This window comes from Cotesia glomerata, linkage group LG5 (assembly GCF_020080835.1).
Source record: "Cotesia glomerata isolate CgM1 linkage group LG5, MPM_Cglom_v2.3, whole genome shotgun sequence".
NCBI lineage: Eukaryota > Metazoa > Arthropoda > Insecta > Hymenoptera > Braconidae > Cotesia > Cotesia glomerata.
In genome coordinates, this window is record NC_058162.1 from 27,574,122 (window position 1) to 27,594,389 (window position 20,268).

At 32.4% G+C, this 20,268-nt stretch overlaps 1 protein-coding gene across 8 annotated transcripts in view; it reads right to left on the reverse strand.

The window, feature by feature from the left end:
• Nucleotides 1-20,268, reverse strand: part of LOC123266383 (insulin-like growth factor-binding protein complex acid labile subunit) — a 77,561-nt gene that overhangs the window by 18,624 nt on the left and 38,669 nt on the right. For 6 of the 8 annotated variants that reach the window (XM_044730639.1, XM_044730637.1, XM_044730635.1 and 3 more), the window contains one exon: nt 11,933-11,977. In XM_044730639.1, coding sequence (XP_044586574.1) covers nt 11,933-11,977 — 45 coding nt within the window. Of the gene's footprint in view, nt 1-11,932; nt 11,978-12,074; nt 12,262-20,268 lie in introns of those variants that run through there. The other 2 variants (XM_044730638.1, XM_044730636.1) reach the window with 1 other exon arrangement.

The following is a 20,268-nucleotide window of genomic DNA, read 5'->3' on the forward strand; positions in this document are numbered from 1 at the left end:
ATAAATATTTATCAAAGTTATATAACCGCATTTTGTGTAATACAAACACACCCCCCATCAATATTCGGTAAATATCCTGCGGATACTTTTGCTTGTATTTGACTCACCTTTGCCAGTAAATTTGCTATAGAAAAAAAAAAAAAAAAATTAACGCACAAGAAAGGCTGTTTGTTGATAAACAAAACAAGAAACGGTGAAATATAATGGAGAGCAAATAATTAAAAATTAATTTGCTTTTAAAAAAGTTTCAGAGTAAAAAAATTTATCATAACTTTTTGTTGATGTTTTTTTGGTAAACTCCTTGGAGAGCTCGTAGAACGAAAGCATTGTCACGTTCTCATGATTTATGTAGTTCAGTGGGTGGAACAGGTGCTAGGGTAAGGAGGAAACTAGCTGGGTATAAAACATAAAACATAAAAAATATAAAATGTAAAATGTAAAAAATGATTCTAACAATCAGAAAAAGATACTGCAAAGAATATCCAAGTTTGACAGATGTTTTTATACCTTTATACCTTTACTTTTTTTTTATAACTTGCATTCCAATTCTAATATAAAACTTGTATTACGATTAATTTCTCAAAGAGAAATTAAAGGAAACTTTTACTTTTTTATTCATTTTAGTTATTAAGATGACTTGGACAAAACTTTTCTACTTTTAGTTATGGCTTGCCTTTTTTTTTCTTCTCTTGAAATTAATTAAGAAGTCTCGTACTGGCCTTAGCCAAAAATCGATAAAGAAGATGTCTGTCTGTTTTGCCTGCTACTCATTCAAAAAAATCACAAAAAACTTTTTTTTTTTTTTAAACAAAATTACCTATACTAAAGTTGTCGGATATTTTAGCAATAATTTTAGTTTAAAGTCTAATTAAGTATTAAAGAGGATAATAAAGATGTCAATCAACGATATTACTCAGCTAAAAAGACTTTTACTGTAATGATAAATAATGATACAGAAAATCGAGGTGGGTTGGTTGTTTTTTATAACAGCAAAAAAATCCAAAAGGCATTGCAGTGCGTAAATCGCGGATGGTTACTTTTTGTAAACATGAAAACTCCATTTGACTGATGGTCAATTTTTAGTTGTTTATTTTAGATAGATGTATTGTGCAATCAATGGCAAACAGTCGAGAGCCGTTGAAAAATGTGATACGAAGGGGCTTAAAAAAAAAAACAAAAACAAAAACAAAAAAAAAATCAAAAAAAAAAAACACTCTTCTATTTATCCATATCTATGCACACATTTATATGGAAGTTGTGGAAAATAAAACATAAAAATAAATATGTTAAACTAAAATATGACAAGTGCTTGTTCAAGTTTCCGTTTTAAAACTACAAATATAAAATATAAATACGATAGGAGTAGCAGTGACTGCTGCCAATAGCAGGATTTTTGGGCCGTATATGAAAATACGTTATTATCATCGGTGCGCAGAAAATCAATAGGTTGTGGGCTCGGATGCCAAGCGATTCGTCAACGTGTCGCCGTACTCGTCAGTGTTACGTTTTACCATCCGACACATACAATTTTTTTTTATTTTTTATTACGTATACGTCTCTCGTTTTTCCGTGTTTTCCCGGATTTATCGCTAGTTCCCGTGTACCGTATGATAACCACTAGAGTGTTTGGATATCACTGAATTCTTGATCACTTTTTTTCGCTTTCTGCTCTACAAACCCGGGGCAAGAATCTTTTTCATTATTTTTTTATTTATTTATTTATTTATTATTATGATTATTCTGATACCTCAAAAAAGTTCAACGAATTTTTTAGTAAAAACAAGGTTTAAAAAATTCTTTCAATAAAATATGATAATTTAACCAGATTTCAGTGTTCAATAAAAATGAAAAGTAAAATCCGAATGAAAAAGTTTTTAAAAATGAAATTGTAGCTTTAAAAAGTTTATTGAAATAATCCCAAGGATTTTTTAGGCGATAAAGATTCGCCTTTTTCCGAAATTCAATATTAAATATATAATATTTTACAATTGAATAATCGATACCAAGTAAAGTTATAAAAAATAAAGTGTAAAAATGCATGGAATTTATAAAATAAAAAATAATATAATCTGAGTAACATGAGTAATATAAGGGAGGGTATTTTATACAAAAAGATATATGAAAGGTTAAATTAATGTATTTTATCATTTTTGTGATATTCTGGTCGAAGCAATAATTTATAAAGGCTCAATATTGTTAAATTTATTAACAAATAAATAATGTAACGATTTATATTATTTATCGCAGCAGTTTATCTTTCCTCGTTGCTCCCCATGACTTTTATAAAATTCCAAATGAAAGATCAAATAGCTGAAGCTTGAAATAGAAACGAGAAACGAGAAACGAGAAACGATAAACGAGAGTGAAAATGAGAAAGACGATTTTAAGATGATCGATTGAAATAACTTGTTTTTGTATCCTATCCGATGTACGTCCTCCTAGCAGGAGCCAAGTTGAGTTTATGCCACGACCTCCGTTCCTTCATATACAACCCTCATCCTCTGCACCCTTTTTCCCTCTTACGTCTACACACTATCTTTTTTATTTTTCATTTTTCATTTTTATTTTTTTTTTCTTGTACTCTCATGATGGCTGAGCGAACTCGCGGTACTTTTTGACGACAGGATTTTCAGTCGGATAGACTTGAAATACCTATCTCACCCCACTGACTACATATCAGTCTATATCATCCGGAAAACTCGAGGTTTATATTATTCTTTATATTTACAGTCGACTCTGTCTAAAGGTACGCGGATCTTTTCCTACTCTGAGCCTTTAATGACTTATCTTTTGTTTGAGATCAAACTCTTAAAAATTATATATTTGGTTGAAAAATTTTTCTCTCTAATCAAGTTAATTGTTTCATCAGTGAAATTATAAGAAGAGCACCTTTAGAGTTAGACAGAGTCAACTAAATAATCACTCTTTAATCTTTGATACTCAATATGAGCTATCAATTTATAATTAACGCTTTGGCAAAAGTGTCAGATGTTTAGCATTATTATTTGAATATGAATGTGAATATAGAAAATAAAATGAAAGCATCCCCAGTTGAATTCAACTAACGTATTCCTTTTATTCTCTTTCATCGTTTAATTTAACATTTCACCTTTCGACGGCTTTGATATCTCGATAGAAATATGGATAAAAAAAACACCCGGCGAATATAAATATAATAATAATAATAGAGGTTAAGCACCTTCGTTAGTCATTCGTAGAATTTTATTAAAAGGTATAAGCTATAGATTTATTAACTTGATAAATCAATTTATTATTTAATTAATCCGGTAGACTGAGAGAGACTGGGAGCTGCGACTAATAATTTTTTTCCACCTTCCTCATTTATTTAATCAGCCAAAGTATCACCAAACTCAATTTAACTATCACCGCTTCGAATAAGACAGACTAACTGGTAAATTTATTGAGTTATACCAAAAATCTACGACACGGTCAATCAAATATAAAATCATAAAATCCAACTGGTCAAAAGTCACGCCTCGGATTCTCCAATAAATATTACTTTCAATTTATCGTCTCGATCTACGCATCAATCCTATTTTATGCTACAATATATTCCAGCTTATAAAATATGACATTTTTTTTTTTTTTATTTTATTTTATTTAAAGTTTTTGAGTAAATTTTTATGATTTTTCTGAAAACAAGAGCTGTGATTTACTTTGAATAAAAAGTTTGATATCAAATATGTATGATATTGATAAGACAGAAGGTAAATATAATCCATAGTACTACAGCACGTAGTGGGTAGCAGTTCTGAATGGCCAGGCCGTTACTCTGGAACGTGTTAATATCGGAGGAGTATCGAGAGATACACGTCCTGTACACGCGTACAAGGAATCTCAAGCACGTAATACCCGGGAAATGGACACACATGACCGAGGGACAGGACAAACGAGCACAATATTCCTACCCTCATTCTGTCTGAATTATTAATCATCTATAAATGATTCGTTTTAATCACAATCAATAATTAAAAAGATAAAAAAAAAAAAGCGGTCAAAATAGAATGGTAGATTTCTTAGATGAATTTGATAAAATAAAAAATATTACACGTGTTATTACAAAATGAGTAAATGTGTGTTATTGAGATTATGAATTTTAGTGTAAACAATAAAAAGTAACGAGAACGAGGGTTGGTTATTTTTCTTTAAATTTAAAACAAAGCAATTAAGCTTATTTAAATCCACAGAGCAACCAGCGAGCGTTATTTTTATAACGTCCCCATTGAGCTTCTGCGTTAGCAGAACTGGAGAACTGGAGGCTCTACCACTTATCTTGTATGAAGAGAAAAAGGGGGAAAAAGCATTGTTATAATAATACATTTAAACAATAAAGTTTTACTAGGGTTTTATGTGAAAGCGACGGAAGAAAATCCATTTAAAGTGCGGACGAGTGCGATAGGATTAGCGGTTGAGAATTCTGTAATTCTATCGATTAGTCACGGGTGATTATCTTTTTTACCGCGATACGATCTTATATTATATATTTTATGTAAGAACAGTAATGATTTTTTATAATTTATAAGATTAATTAACCCAAACTGATCAAGATTAGAATAATTAAAGTTATGATTCGGGATGAAAGGTATTGACCAGTTTGGTTGTTTGGTTGTTTGGTTATTTGGCTATTTGGCTATTTGGCTATTTGGCTGTACGCTGTATACTGTATACTGGGGTGGGAATGCTGTGTTTTGTTCCACATTTCCGTCGATTAGTCATACCGGATTAATTCAGTCCTCCGCCTAAAGTGGTTCCTCCTTCCTCCTTCCTACAACAACAGATTTATCTCTCCTGCTCGTTTGCTAGCTGGCAAAGGTCCTGGCTATTATATCACCCTCTCAATATTCGATAGATCAACTGTGCAATATTCCAATGTTTCACAGATTTAATCTGTTTTGAATATTCAATACAAGGACTGATTGCGGTTAAAAAGAACGAGGATACTGTTGATGATATTAATAATGATTATTTTAACGATAAAGATTGGCAACTGGATAGAATAAAATGATTTAAAAAGTGTATATTTTATTTTCAAACAGGAGCCAAACAATTGGATGGATGTTTCTCTCGTAAAAGATTGAATGAGGGTAATTAATTTTACGAGGACGCTTACCAAGAGAAATTCAAACAACTAGTCGGGCGTACTGGGGGGGGGGGTGGGGTGGTTTGCATAGTCCTCAGGGTTGGGGGTGTTGTTGTCTCTATAGATAAATTAATTGTAGGCGAATGCGCTTCGAAAGTGCCGTAGAAATAGAACCAACAGTGGAGTGAAATAGTACATTGAACACAACATACTCAACGTTCGGTATATCTGTATGTATATGTATATAGAAGATTTCAACTGGAACTAGACCAGAGATAGAGAGATAGTACTAGTCATAGAATCTCATTATGCGGGGTCTATTGACACTATGGGGAATAAACAAAAGTTGAACGAACCCCTTCCCCCTTTAGCTCCCACTTGGTCTATCCGTGGTTCATCTACTTTGTACAAAACTACATTCTCTATATAATATACATACACACACACACACATGCAGACAATTAATGCACAAGGTTGTATAGTAAACAAAAGTGTTCACCATCACCGGTACTGGGGATGCACGTGCCAACCGAATTTCATGCTTTTGCGTGTTTGGGAAACCCGCAATGTAATTTGGGAGTTTCATCGACCGGGAATCTACACACACACATACACACCCATACACACCTAAAAATTGCACACCCCGTCCGACCTCTGTGACCTCCTGGGTTACCCTTTGGACGGTGGTGCACTTTCACTCTATCACTCTCGGTTATTTTTAGTTTACCACGATTTGTCTCTTTTTGGAAGTATATAACAACAAATATTCGCGCTCTCCCCTGCGGGTACCAATCAATTATGCGGACGAACGTTCGTTAGTTCGTCGAATCCAATTTTGGGAATAAAATGAAAAAATAAAATAATTTACGCTTGATGGTTAAAAAAGCAATGCTGGAACTGACGTATGTGAATAGTCATTCTTTTTTTGTTTTTTATCGGCAACAATGCACCTTTTTTCCAGCGGTTTTATTCATTTTTTGCTTCAGATAACCAAACTTTGAATTGTTTTTAAATATATATATATATATAATAATAGAGAATTATCATCCAGGGAAATAGGTGTACCCATGACGAAACATGTATCATTTTCAAAAATATAGTAAACGACCGTATTGAATAAAAACTAATGTATTAAATTGTTAAGCACAACCCGAGTGAATTGAGTGCGTAATAAATAATAACAATAATAGTAATAGCAATAATGTAAGGTGGAAATATATATATAAAAACAGGTGGTGGTGAAAATACTAAAATACGGAAAATACAATAGAGAAACGAATGAATGCTCGGTGGTGAGAGTATGATGAGAGATCGTAAAGAAGAGAAAGAAGAGTGAGCTTTAGTTTAGCTGGATACTGCGAAATATAAAAAATAAAAAAATAAAAAAAGAAAAAGGATAAGACATAATACAGGAAAACGAGGAAGATACACCGTACCCGCGAGCAAATGGAAGTGGGTAAAAACGTCGATAAAATTGACAGACGTAGTAAAGCTCTTGCTCTTACTCTTACTCTCTGTACAGTTTCCAATTGCTGACTCTCAGCACGTAAACTCAGAAGTCAGGCCAGCTCTTATTCCTCTTCTTCTCCTTTTTCTTCTTTTCTCTCTCTCTTTTTTATTATTTATTTTAAGCTTTACTGCGTTTCCGCGAGGGTTTATTTCAAGTGGATTCGGGATATGGGAAAATTAAATGCCAGTTTATTGTTCTCTCGATGGATTCAGGAAATTTAATTAGATTAATCTTGATGGTCATAATCATTTTGTTAGATAAATTATTTTTACTGATTGTTGTTTAGAGTAAAAAAAGTTAAAAAAAAAAAAAAAAAAAAAAAAAAAACAGGTAAACTTATAAATTTAAAAGTTTAAAAGATTGTAGAGCAAAATTAAGAGTTGAAGAGAAGAAATATAGGAGAAGTTACTCTGACGTTTAAAAAGTAAAACGTCATAATAAAAGAGTAGATCCATAGGAGGAGAGAATAAAGCAGAAACGCAGAAACAAGATGGTTTATGGTAATAAATATTTTTACAACAAGTTTACTTAAATCAACGAGGAGCTCATATATAGCCAGTCAGCCAACCAGCTCCCATTGTCTACGTAGACAAATAGACAGACATGGAAGTAACTCCTCTCCAGAGAGATGTTACATAAAAGTAAGAAATTCATCTTATTTTTATTTTTCATGCGAATCCCGCGGGTTACACCCTCCACTACTATACTTTTGCTGTATACTTCTGTGCTTCTCATTCAGCTATATAGATTTTTTTCCCTCGCGTAAACACAACCACAACACATAACAAAGAGTTTGGTATGTATAAAATTCAGCAAGACATTATCCGGAAAGACCCCTCGGCAACTAGACATTTGTGTTGGAAGAACCGAGCAATACAAGTGCACGTAAAATTTTTACTTTTTACTTTTTAGATTCTTACCGCCGCGGGATTCGTTCTCTACACTCTTGTGAGCATATAACAATCATATGCACTTTATTCTTCACATTTTCTGAATGTGAGAACAGTGCTGCGTAGTGTCAGAACCAGAACTAGAACCAGAAACAGAAACAGAACCAAAACCAAAACCAGATTCAGAGAACTGTGGTTTAAGCTCGAGAATACTACTAAAGAGTATAGTAAAGAATAATAAAACAAAGGACAAGACACCAGACACCGAGGAAATTAAACAATAGTCGTTGGGCATGATGAGTTTACTTTGCTGGACAATTGTCCAGGTTCATATAAGACTCTATAGTATATTCATATATGCTATTTAGTCCTTCAAAGAAACTATACCACCAATAATACTACTCGTTTTGTGATGTGTTGAGCTTGACCCAATTATAAAAACCCTATTGGAAATTATTTTATTATTATTATTTATTGTAATAAAAACAATAAAGAGTTTATTATAAAGAAACTTTTTTAATGGGGATTGTCCCATCAAGTTTTAAATGTATTTTAAATTTAAGCCCGGGATTTAATTAACTTTGAGTAATTTTTAATAAAAAGAAAAAAAAAAGAAGAAAAAAAGAAAAATGGGGTGATTTTGTTGTATAACTTTTCGGAGTAAAAGCGAGCTGAAAGTAGTTCTGCAACGGTTATTGCCAATATATATTTCTATCATGAAAACTTGTGTACTAAACTGTAAATTGTAGGTGTTGCTGCTCAGTTTTGTGTGTGTGTGTGTGTGTGTGTGTGTGTGTGTGTGTGTGTGTGTGTGTGTGTGTGTGTGTGTGTGTGTGTGTGTGTGTGTGTGAAATGCTGAGGTGAAGAGAGAAACCGTTTAAACAGCGAGAAACTTTACGACACCCTCGCTCGCTAATACCGTGTATTGGTCTCCGTCATATCCCTGTGTAGTCTGTGTATGTGTGTTTATACGGCTTTACACAACCCGATAATCCGCGAGGTTAAATCGTGCCAGAGATCCTAGATTTACATTCGACTCGCATCCACGCAACTTTGTAATCGCGTTCTCTTTCTAACTCGAGCTTTCAAACTCTTGATTAACTTTAATTAACATGATCCTGTTATTATTGTTAATTTGTAATTATACTTGTAAGGTAATTTCACCAGATATTATAAATTATATCAGTTATACATACTTGAATTAATAATTGTCATTTATATACTTCTCAACTTGAATTTCAATCATCATCTATTTTTATCTTTTGACAAATTTAAATATTTCCATAAAGTTGAAGGATCATTTTACGTGAATATGACTAAAAGTAACGCTCTGATACTCACATGTTATCAACAAAAATAGGTCACTGATATCGTACTACACTATGAATAAAAATTTAAGACTGCAGGCTAAATACATATGTAAGATAAATTTTTAAATTTATTGGCTGGGTATTTGGGTTAAATATTATGTAAATTTTAATTTTTAAAAATAAGTTATTATTGTACCTGAAAAATATTATAATCTTGGATAATGATTGATCTTTAACACGATATAGTTATTAAACAGAATGGGCAAGGGCTTCATTACATGTCCACACCTGTTGATCATTCGCTTCACTTATTTTCTATCTCCTCTATATATTGTATATTGTATTTATACTCATAAAATTGCAAAACATAAATCAGTTAATTTTATAGTTTGTTGCAATTAACAACTTTGTTGCTATCACTAAAAACTATTTTTATAAAAGCAACAAAGAAGACTTTGAGTAGATGCCGAAACCATTGACGTGTGAAAAATCACATATACATATAAGTTACCGAGTGTGAAGAGAAGTTCACTGCACCGTCGATGTTGAAAAATGGAATACGAATAATATATATAATAAAAAAAAAAAAAAAAAAAAAAAAAAAAAAAAAATAAAGTAAATTCAAAAGTTAACAATATATATAAATATATCAAAAGAGAGAGAGAGTATAAATAAATTCAAACTCTCTTTTGACAAACGATAAGAGTCATCGATGACATCACTGTCAGCATCATAAAGTGCTACGCAAATAATTTACATTTTATATACAAATATATGTTGATATACTATACTCTTCAATATACTCAATAAAATGTTTGATTCAAATGTTTGCTGATAAGATACCACAAATTGACAGCCCAATATATCTATAACAACATTATACACCACTATTCATTCATTCTTTATTTGTGTCGATAATAAAAAACTTTATTGTAAATATTATTTTTATTTGCCGACAGGGTGTGGATTTTTATTTTTAATTTTAACACAATTATAGAATTATACTTTTTAAATTTTCGATTAAAAATCACTAAGAATAAAAAGTTTAGATGATTTTTTTTAATGAATGTCATCTAGAAAATATTAATTTTATTCAATATAATGTAAATTAATGATTAATTATGCATTCTGTTTAATGAAATTCTAATTAAAAGTCCCGAGGTAAAAATTAAAGATTATAAATATTTCCCAGGCGATATAGCCCAAGTTTTAAAAAAAAAAATATTTACAAATCACCGATATATACGTATAGCCTCGTTGGGAATCGATCTTGTCACCACAGTAATTTATCTACGTTAATATTAAACAAACGGTTGAAATTTATTATCATTATTATTATTATGGTTATTTTTTTTTTTGTTATTGTAGGTATAGACTGGCGTTATTTATAAGCGATCATGACACTATAGACGACAACGTGGCTCAACAGTTACTTGGAAAGTTTTAAGTATAAGCAAAAACGTGTCACGTTGACGTGTATTGATAACGAGTCGCGTTTCCTGTCGCCCGATAGTCACACCATGTCATTTTTAATTTTTTCATCTCAAGTTTATTTTTATTTCAGACTCTTGTTTTTTTTTTTTTTTTTATTTTTTCTTTTCGACATTTCCTCGTCTTTCACTTTTAATGATCATAATTTACAGATTTGAAGAAAGCTGCTCATTTTTCAGTGGATTTAAAAATAGGTCATTAAACTCGATTACATCTACATCTGCGTCATCATTCACCGAGGGGTTTTTCTACAAGGTGGTAAAAGTGTGTAACATAATTAACACAATAATAACTAATAAAGATAAATTACTCTCTTGAGAAAATTTATTAATTTTTTAGAGTAGAAAAAAATTTTAAATTTAGTTGAATTTACTTTAAAGACGAACAATTTTTCCACTTGATTCAAGATCATCACTTGGTTAAAAATTGTTATCTTTGAATTTATATAATAAAATTGTTGGTTGGGTTTGACTGAATATGTACATAAATTTAATTTTATAGAATTAAGAATAAAATCTCAGGATTGTATTATCGACTTACGATTTCGATTATTAAATCAAGTTAGTTTTTTTTTTTTTTTTTTTTTTTTTTTTATCAGTGTAGAGTTTTTTATTTTTTTCATATATTAGTATTACTTTATGACTTTTATTAAGTAAAACACAAAAGTATGTGTGTGGATGTATAGTATAATATGTATAATACTACTAACAGAAGTTGATATGTCAAAACATGACGGCGAGCATACGTGTACCTTATTAAAAATTAAAACCGGTGGATAGGAGTACTTAACAGTAAAAGTAACAAAGGCTGCTATCACTCCTTCGTGCGTTTGCGTTTACGTTACGGCAAATCGGTTTTAACAAAAGATATATCTTATCATCAACTTTTTTTATTCTATACTAAAAATTTATTCCTTTGTTCACCTGATATTTAGATTTTTTTTTTTTTACAAAGTTACTTTACCAACGATGGTTATTTTAAAAATTTATAAAATAAATTCTTTAATTTTGTAAAACTTTTATAAAATAGTTTTATTGGATCGTAAAAATGTAGTAAAATATTTTTTTAAGTTTGTAAAAGTTTTAAACGACTTACAAGTGTAAAGGATTAATTATTTAGAGAGTTAATAGTAAAGTCAGGAGGATAATAATAATTTAATAATTAGTAATAATTGTTGGATATGTAATTTAAAAAATTAATTTTTTACGGTCTGGTGGTTTGGCAAGAAAGCATCGGAGCTTGCCCAAGTTTCGGTGACAGATGGCCGACAAAGTAGGAATTTAAACGCGGAATGTCAGCTGTTGCTAGCGAGCTCGTAAGTTTTACTCAGATCCAACTTAAAATGTTTTAACGACAGAGAGGAAAAGAGAAAAAGAGGGAGAATACATAAATATATATAAAATAAAAAGAACACGAGTGACCAGCTGCTTTGCTTTGGGCTTTCGGCTCTTGGCTTTTGGCTCGCGATGCCCTTTATCAAACTAGTCCTCAATCAAATTTAGAGGCGACACTAGGCGTTTTAATTTTCAACATTTAGCTTCTTCAACTGACCCCAAATTCATTTTTTTTTCTCCTCCTTTTTACTTAAAAATATATATATATATAATTATTAATATTATTGTCGACTCACCCGCATAGTTTCGCTGTCATCTTCCGTGTGACATACTCCATGAATCTGCAAAAAAATAAAATAAAATAAAAATTTAGAATTAAAATTTTTTTTTTCAGCCTATCTAAAACTATTAACCCAATGATTAAATAAATTAACGAACCTGTAAAAAAGTGATCGCGTTTGTTGGGAGTTTATTAAAAAAAAAAAAAAATCTAAATAGAGTTTTTAAGCGGGTAAATTTAGTTGAAAGCGTTTTATTAAAGCGTTTTCACAAGTAGACTCTTGTTGGGTTCTCATCAGCATCAGCATCAGCATCAGCATCGACGAGCTCCTCGTGGAGCAACTACCAACTGACTACCGCGGTAGTAGTAAGCGGGCACGGGGGCGTGGATGCCGCAACACTCTTGTAAATACTGACATAAAGCACTGTTATGTGTACAAGTATTAGTATTAGTAACCGTGATCGTTGATTTTGCGCAGTATTCTCGAGTCTCATCTCCAGTACTGTCCTCGTATTTCCAACATATATTTCCTGTGTGTGCCTGTGTGTATAACGGGCACTAAAACCTACCCCTATCTATTTGTGGCGAAAGCAAGCACTCTCTATACTATATTCTCTGCTGTGTCGGTGTGTGTATCTATATCAATACATCCCGTACATCGATGTGGATTGGTGTGCATTGGAACATCAGTAGATCGGGTCATATCACTGTATCTTCCTTCGTAGGTCAACACTCGCTCAACTACATATACATACATATAGAGTTACTAGGTGAAACACGACAATTAGTTTCTCAAAAGGATGCGGGCACAAGTCAGACATATTGGGGATAACGAGCTATTCAAGAGCCATCTCACTATTCACAACATCCTATTGACTTTAATTTACTTTTATTTACAAATTATCCCTTAAATCAAGCCCAAGTGTCACCTTTTCCTTCCAGATTTTCCAAAATTACTTATTTTCTCAAAGGACTCGACTCATTAACTTTTTAATAACAATCTTTCACTTTTAAAACGTTTCAAGTGTTTAATAAAAAAAAAAAAAAAAAAAAAAAAAAGTAAAAAGAGCCAGGTCTATTTCTAAAATTTTAAATATTATTTTTCATCAACCAATTGAAAGTTTTATATTAAAATATGGAGAATATAATAAACAGCTTTATTATTAAAATCGGTGTTTTTAAACAAACGGGGTATATAAATCTTCTGGTATGGCGTAGGCATACGTAGAAATTTTTCGAGTATAAATCCCGAGATAATTACCAGTTATCAAGAAAGTTTAATCATAAAAACATAAATACAATATTCGCTGGAAGCTATTACACATTTATGAGTTTTTCTTTCTCTGTTTCTCTTACACTGGACTGGCAATCTAAATCAGTTAGCCATCTAGCGTGTGTATGCAGAGCCAGTAGATTGCAAGAGGGTCGATTGTTTGCTGGCAGTAGTACTCATCGTTCTGCCTAATTTCTAATTCCGTCTGATCAATGATGCAGCGTTTTGGTGGTAGATACTGATACAGTCGACGCTCTCTGTATTTGACCACATTCTTCCTCTGTATTTGACGATTTTACACAGCTCTTATGGATAAGGACGAGTCAAATACAGAGAATGGTCCTGTACGGGAGAGTCAAATACAGAGAGCGTTGACTGTACATATATCTATAAGATATATAAATGGAGATGCTTTTCTATCTCCCTTTTGTACTTGTTGTTGTAGATAGTTGGGTAGATAACGGAGTATAGAGTGTTGAACATCACCGTCAGCCCGTCAGACCTTCAGCCCATCAGGGTCAGAGTTTTAGTGAGAGTTACGGTTTAACAGACCAGGACTTTATGTAACAGCGGCTGTTATTATGCTACAGAATATAATAATAATAATAATAATAATAATAATAATAATAATAATAATAATAGTTGAGAGTAGAGAGTAAAGCATAAAGGCCATACCAGGTATATTTACACTGGGGGATCGGAGGATCGGGAGTGAAGGATAAAGCGATATTAAGACCGCGTGGCATCCAACCAAGTACAAGGGAATGAGGGCCAGCAGGAGAGAAAACCGGACGAGCCTTGTAATGCCTTCCTGGCTTCGTCAAACTTGATACGATAACGTTCAACGTTCACCTTCTTCAGTGGCTAACGTCCTTCCTTATTTCAATCTTCCTTGCCATCTTTATTTTCGCTTCTTCAGACCTTCAAGTACTTTTTTACCTTTGTATTTATAGCCAACTTTGTCTAAAAGTTAAATGATGCCTTCGTTAAAAGTGTATTAATAAAAAAAATCAACTCAATTCAAGAATATCATTTTTAATATTTTAATTATCTTTAATCAAGCTGAAAAATTTTTATTAATTTAAATAAATTAAACTTGGTTTTATTTTAGTGCGTGAACATCCAGAATAACTGAAAGAGAACCTTCAGATAAAGTCGACTGTAAAGGCCCAATTTTCGGTGAGAATTTATTTATCTTATTTTTCTTCTTTCTTGGTACCGGCAATAAAAACTATAATAATGAAGAAGCTCGCGTGGCAGAGCATAACCTCCGCCTCCCGTCCTCAGCGGACATACCTTTTGAATAAGAGATAATTATATGTTAAAACGGCAGGTGACTGCCCAAAATCTTCTTCAATCTTACCACCGATAATCGTGATCATCGATATTTCATAAATTCTTTTCATTAATAAAAATAAAAAAAAAAAAAAAACAAAAAATGACTTGAAATATTAAAGTTCGTGTTCGTGCCTGAAACCCGGTCCAAGATCCATAGATTATTATTTTATTATTTTATTATTTTATTTTTGTTATTTTGAATATGAAATGAAAAGATAAAAGAGATATTTCAAAATTAGAGGTAGAATTTTTTCATGTTTCTATTTTCTTTTTTTTTTATTAAAAGGTAAATTATGCGTGTGTACAAAGTAGAGAAGGAGGTGGAGGAAAGTAATAATTATCCGTAGCATGTATAGGTACACACCAATAAATCATCTGCTGCGATAACGCAGAAGACCAATTATTTCCAAGCTCGCGTCCCTAATTGCGTGCAACCAAAGTCCTGTAATTTATTGGCTCTGGAATCTCAACGGCTCTTATCTACTCCCATATCTACTTTACTAGTAAATAGCTGTTTACTTAATTATTTTTTATACCAACAAATTGGAAAAAAAATTAAAAAATTCACTGTTATTGATTTATATTTAAATTTCTATACGTTTCTAAATTTTTACGCAAAATTAATTAAATTTGCAAGTTTAAAATATCTTTTAATTAAATTAACGAGTGGATTATTTTGTTGGTGAGAAAATGATGAAAAATAATAATATTTTTATATATTGAAATTAATGAGACGAGTGTATTTTTGTTATTATATATCTGTTATGTTGTGCGTCGCGCGGATTTTCTCTGTTGGTACAAATGGATAATGTCACGAGGTTATTTACGCTTTTTGAATATTATATTTTCAGTCAGGTCAGTTATAATTCATAATTTATAATAATGGATTGCCAAAACAAGAATAACGCTCATTAATATGGATTTAAACCCAGTAATTTATTAAATTCAACTATATATATATATATCTCTCTGTCTGTCTATTGTTTGTATATATACAACCGGTAATATGTTCACTGATTTTCATTTCGAATTTAATGCACGTGATAATTACATGATCGTGTTTGCAAACAACATTTCAATTACTACCGATTTATCTCATTACGATTTTAAAAAATATTTATTTAATCGGTCAATTTGATTTTTTATAAAAAATAAATTAACGTGTAACATTTATTGTCAACATTATCCGCCGACTGATCTCATACGAGACCCATCTCGTTTTTTATTATTGTCAACAACATAACTGACAAGTATTTGCCTAATATAAGATCTGATATTTTTAAAAAATGTATTATATTATCTAGATTGATATTGAATTTGGTGTTTCAAGTCGTGTCACCGGCACTGGTTACGCATCGTTTACCAACTGTCAACCTCCTTTAAACTTGTCATTGGTTCTATCAAAATTTATATATTGTATATTGTATATTGTATATTAATATTAAATAAAGAGACAAAAAATAAACTATATGCGCCTGGGATTGACTCACTGATCTCTGATGATGTATGTGCGTCTCTGTGTCTGTGTTCGATGTTAATGGCATCATCAACATAAAGGGACCCCTCCTATTCAATGTTCGGCCTTCAATTTGATCGTGTAAACACACATGCCGATCAATCTTTATAATATTATCGATCATTCCGATTAATTGGCTGTTATATTGATCATATCGTTTGACGAAATTTCTTTTTGTAATTAACATAAAAATTATTTTGAAATAATAGTTGATTAATTATGATAGTAAATAAAGTTATTATAATATTTAGGTGAAGATAAAATGTAAATTTAAGAGTTAACTAAACTAAAAATACATATTACAGTAAATGGGTATTTATTTAATTGAAGTTGAGTCGCATGCGCGGACCGGCGAAATAATGAAATAATGTGTAAGCAAAAAATGGTCTATAGAATTATTTGAGCAGCACACATACATTTATATTTTTTTATACCAAGACTCAGACAGTGTGTGTTGACTTCGACCCTGGTGGTAACGTGGTAACAAGGGCTGCTGTAGGGCGCGTCCCATCGCAACTGCCTCCACCAGCTGTCGCTGGGCGTCGTACGGATACTTAACGTCTCCCCTTATTTTTATCCACAAACACACACGGCTGTCCTGCTTCCATGTGTGTTTGTATGTGGAATAAAAATAAAAGAAAAAAAAATTACCCCTCAAATCCATTCCTCGCGTGCCCAACGTCGCTGAAAAATTATCGACCGGATACACGACATCGCGTACTCCAAACGCACTTCAACAAAACTAATGTAAGCGAACAAGTGGGCGAACTATCTTGTAATATATAGATATAAATTGAAGAATGAGGTGACGGGAATTGCCCGATGGCAAGGCCGGAAGCCAACAAAAAAGCCAGATGCAAAAAATTAAACGCCGTACAAATGTCCTCTGAGATAAAGATAAAGATAAACCAACCAACCTACCAACAGGTTCAAATTTTGGTCAACACTCTAATAAATATTTTTATTTTTTTTTAAATAAATTAAAACAGTAAGGCAATTTATTTAAGTTGTCTCTGAAATTTTTTCTCCACGCTTGGTGTGTGTCTATTAACCTTCTGGATTTTACCAAGTCATTATCCTTTTCATCTTTATATAATGTTTTTTAACTATTTCGTCTAGCTGGCTCTTTTAAAAATTTTCGAGGCATAACAATTGAATTACAACGCTAGCCCTTATAAAGCCCACCATATTACCATATTATCATATTTTTTTTTTATTATTATTATTTTCTTTGAAAACTCACCGCCTAAGGAATAAACTAAACTAATAAATGTAATTATTATCAAAAATAAATCGATTTATAATATAATTAGTCAGATAATAACAAAGAGAGGGTGTAAATTGTAGTATCGTGTACTATTATCAGGGATAATCAGTCTTTTGCCCCAACAAATCGTTATATACGTCGTATACCGATTATGATATACATACAGACACATACACACCTTCATTGTATACACTGGTGTAGCGTTAAATGGGAATGCACTAAAGGTAAACAATAAATTTGACACTCACGATCACCTGACGGGTTACACGTATTAGCGAATATGCGGATAGGGGTTTGATGGAACAATGTGACGCTCCCGAAGGGAGTGTTTCTCCCCAACGCCCCCTTACCCCCTTTCTAGCTCAACTACACTATAATCATACATATACGGACATATGGAGGGTCTAGATATATTCCGTAATCACCCTCTATATTCTATATATATTATATATATTATTATCAATACTCTCAATAAGCGCGTAGTTGTCCAATAACATACATCAGTCTGCTGGCGATTGGAGGCGATTGGAGGGATTTATTCACCCCATATCGTGTCCCAAATGACACGTTACATTATTTATTGTTTATTGTTTATTATTTATTATTTATGTTTTTTGTTTACTTCAAGATGATGTATATCGTTGAAAGGGGGCGAGTTTGTTGTGGGTATTTAATTTTTTTAGTGATTTGTAAAGACCGGAATCTCGTGCACAAAGAATCTCGGATTCTCGGCATCCGGTGCATGCTTTTCAATTCATTTTGTCTAAATTCGACGTCGAGTGTATTATAAAACTGTACATGTTGAAAGATTCGAATGTGAAAAGAGCAACGGACCGGAAACCGAAATTTCCGTGTCTCTTTGTCGAGTTTGTATTCGTGTTTCCTTGTACCGATCCGCATGATTCTTTTGTACTCGATGACAAGGAGATAGGTGAAAGAAGAAGGAGGTTTCTTTCCCCGATAAAAAATCAAAATAATGCCTCAGGTGGAATTGTCGTAAAATAAAAATAAAAACCAATGTTGTGGTTTAACAATCTGACTTTTAATACCGAGCCTGTAAAATAAAAAAGATAATAGAAAAAGTTTTAGATGAATAAATAAATAAATGGGTTATGAATATAGGGAGAATTTGAATCGAAATTTGACTGGGGTGAGTAAAACCTGTTTACCTGCCCGGTTGAACAATCTAATGAAAGGATTGAAGCAGTAGTAAGACTATACACGGGGAGCATACAATGACTTGTCAAGAGAAAAGGAAGGGGAGGTGTCTCACGCTCGATAAACTACCCCTTTACCTTTTCCTTTTCCTTGTTGGCATTCCTGCAGACAATAACAATTACCCCGTCGAAATAATTGAAATGTTTCAGTAGGTTGATTAAAAGGCATTTCCATTTCCCATCGTCCCATCGTCCCATCGTCCCATTTTCCCATCTTTCCATCACCGTTTCGGCATTTCATCACAAGATTTATCTACTGGGGAAACTCCCATCAGATTCATCACCGCCGACCGATACGACTCTAAAGGATTTATTTTTTGTCGGTGGATAAAAAACTAAGAAAAATTACCAAATTTCCTATTGGTTATACCCTAAAATGAATAAATTACAATCTTTGAGAATTTTTTTTTTTTTATGTTTTAGGTTGTTCTCTTTTCTTCTCTTTTGGGTATAAGCTATCCTGCTCAGTCATCATCCCGAATGAAGGCAAACGGGGCGTGGCGCAGTCAACCGACGTGATAAATTACCTAAGAAAATTGCCTGACGACTACAACGACTACTACGAAGACTACTACGTCGAAAACTACCACCAGTTTAGTACTGAAACTAGACGAGCCGCAGAAAGATGTGACTAAAATGTTGAGAAAATAACTAATGGCTCAACTCAGTCATTGACAAATCCCTCTCAACATTTAATTAATTATTAATAATATTTATTAAAGATAAGTTTTTTTTTTTTTTTCTTCAAATGATTAAATTTAGTGCACAGTAAAGAAAAAATGAAATCTAAACGATCAGAGGTTTTTGAGATTACAAAGCAAGACAAAATGGTTGAAATGGTTAAAGTTGAAGGGAATATAAAAATAAGACAAAGAGCCTTAAGAAATAAAACAAAAGAGTTGTGGATCTTTGATGAAGGTTAGGTGGTTAGTATTATTTCTTTTCTCTGTATACTCTGTATACAGTATGTGTGTCTACGATTACCAACAAACTCTTATAAAGGCTGCTTATCGGGCAGCTTTCCTGGCATGGTGGCGGCAACTTCACTTGGAATCCACAGTAAAGACGGGTATAAGAACAAAATAGAAAGAAAGAACGAAAAGCAAAAGCAAAGTAACGCAAAAAAACGGTCTGAAAGGAGTTAAACCAGAGAAAAAGAAAGGAAGCGAAAAAAATGAAGAAAAAAAAGGTTTTTATCTCGGCCGCACGACGCGACCGCCATTGGCACGTCTGTGGCCTCTGGGAGGTTTTGCAGGAAAATAGATTGCCGATAGGCACCACCAGCTACTCTTCTCTTCTCTTCTCTTCTCTCTGTATGTGTGTAGACTACTTTGAACATTTCTACTCGTTGCTGTAGCTGTAGCTGGTCTACTTGGAGCAGTTTTAGTTATATAGTAGTTGGTATTGCACTATCCAATAGACACACCACACACGTATAACATATAGCGTATACCATATACCATATAACGTTTCTGGTGGTGAATCCAACCTGAACCCACAGATCGTTAATTATACACTCTATAGATCTATAGACTATTCAAGAGATTCTCAAAATCACTTTTCAACTACACATATATACTATATTTAGCTTTGTTTTATTCATTTTATTAATAATTTACAGTAGACTCTGCTGAAAGTTACATGACACCTTCGTTAAAGTTGGCATTTTAAAGGTATCGAGCAACTTTACACAGAGTCAACTGTTAATGATTATCAATTGACCTATATAGTTGTTTATTTG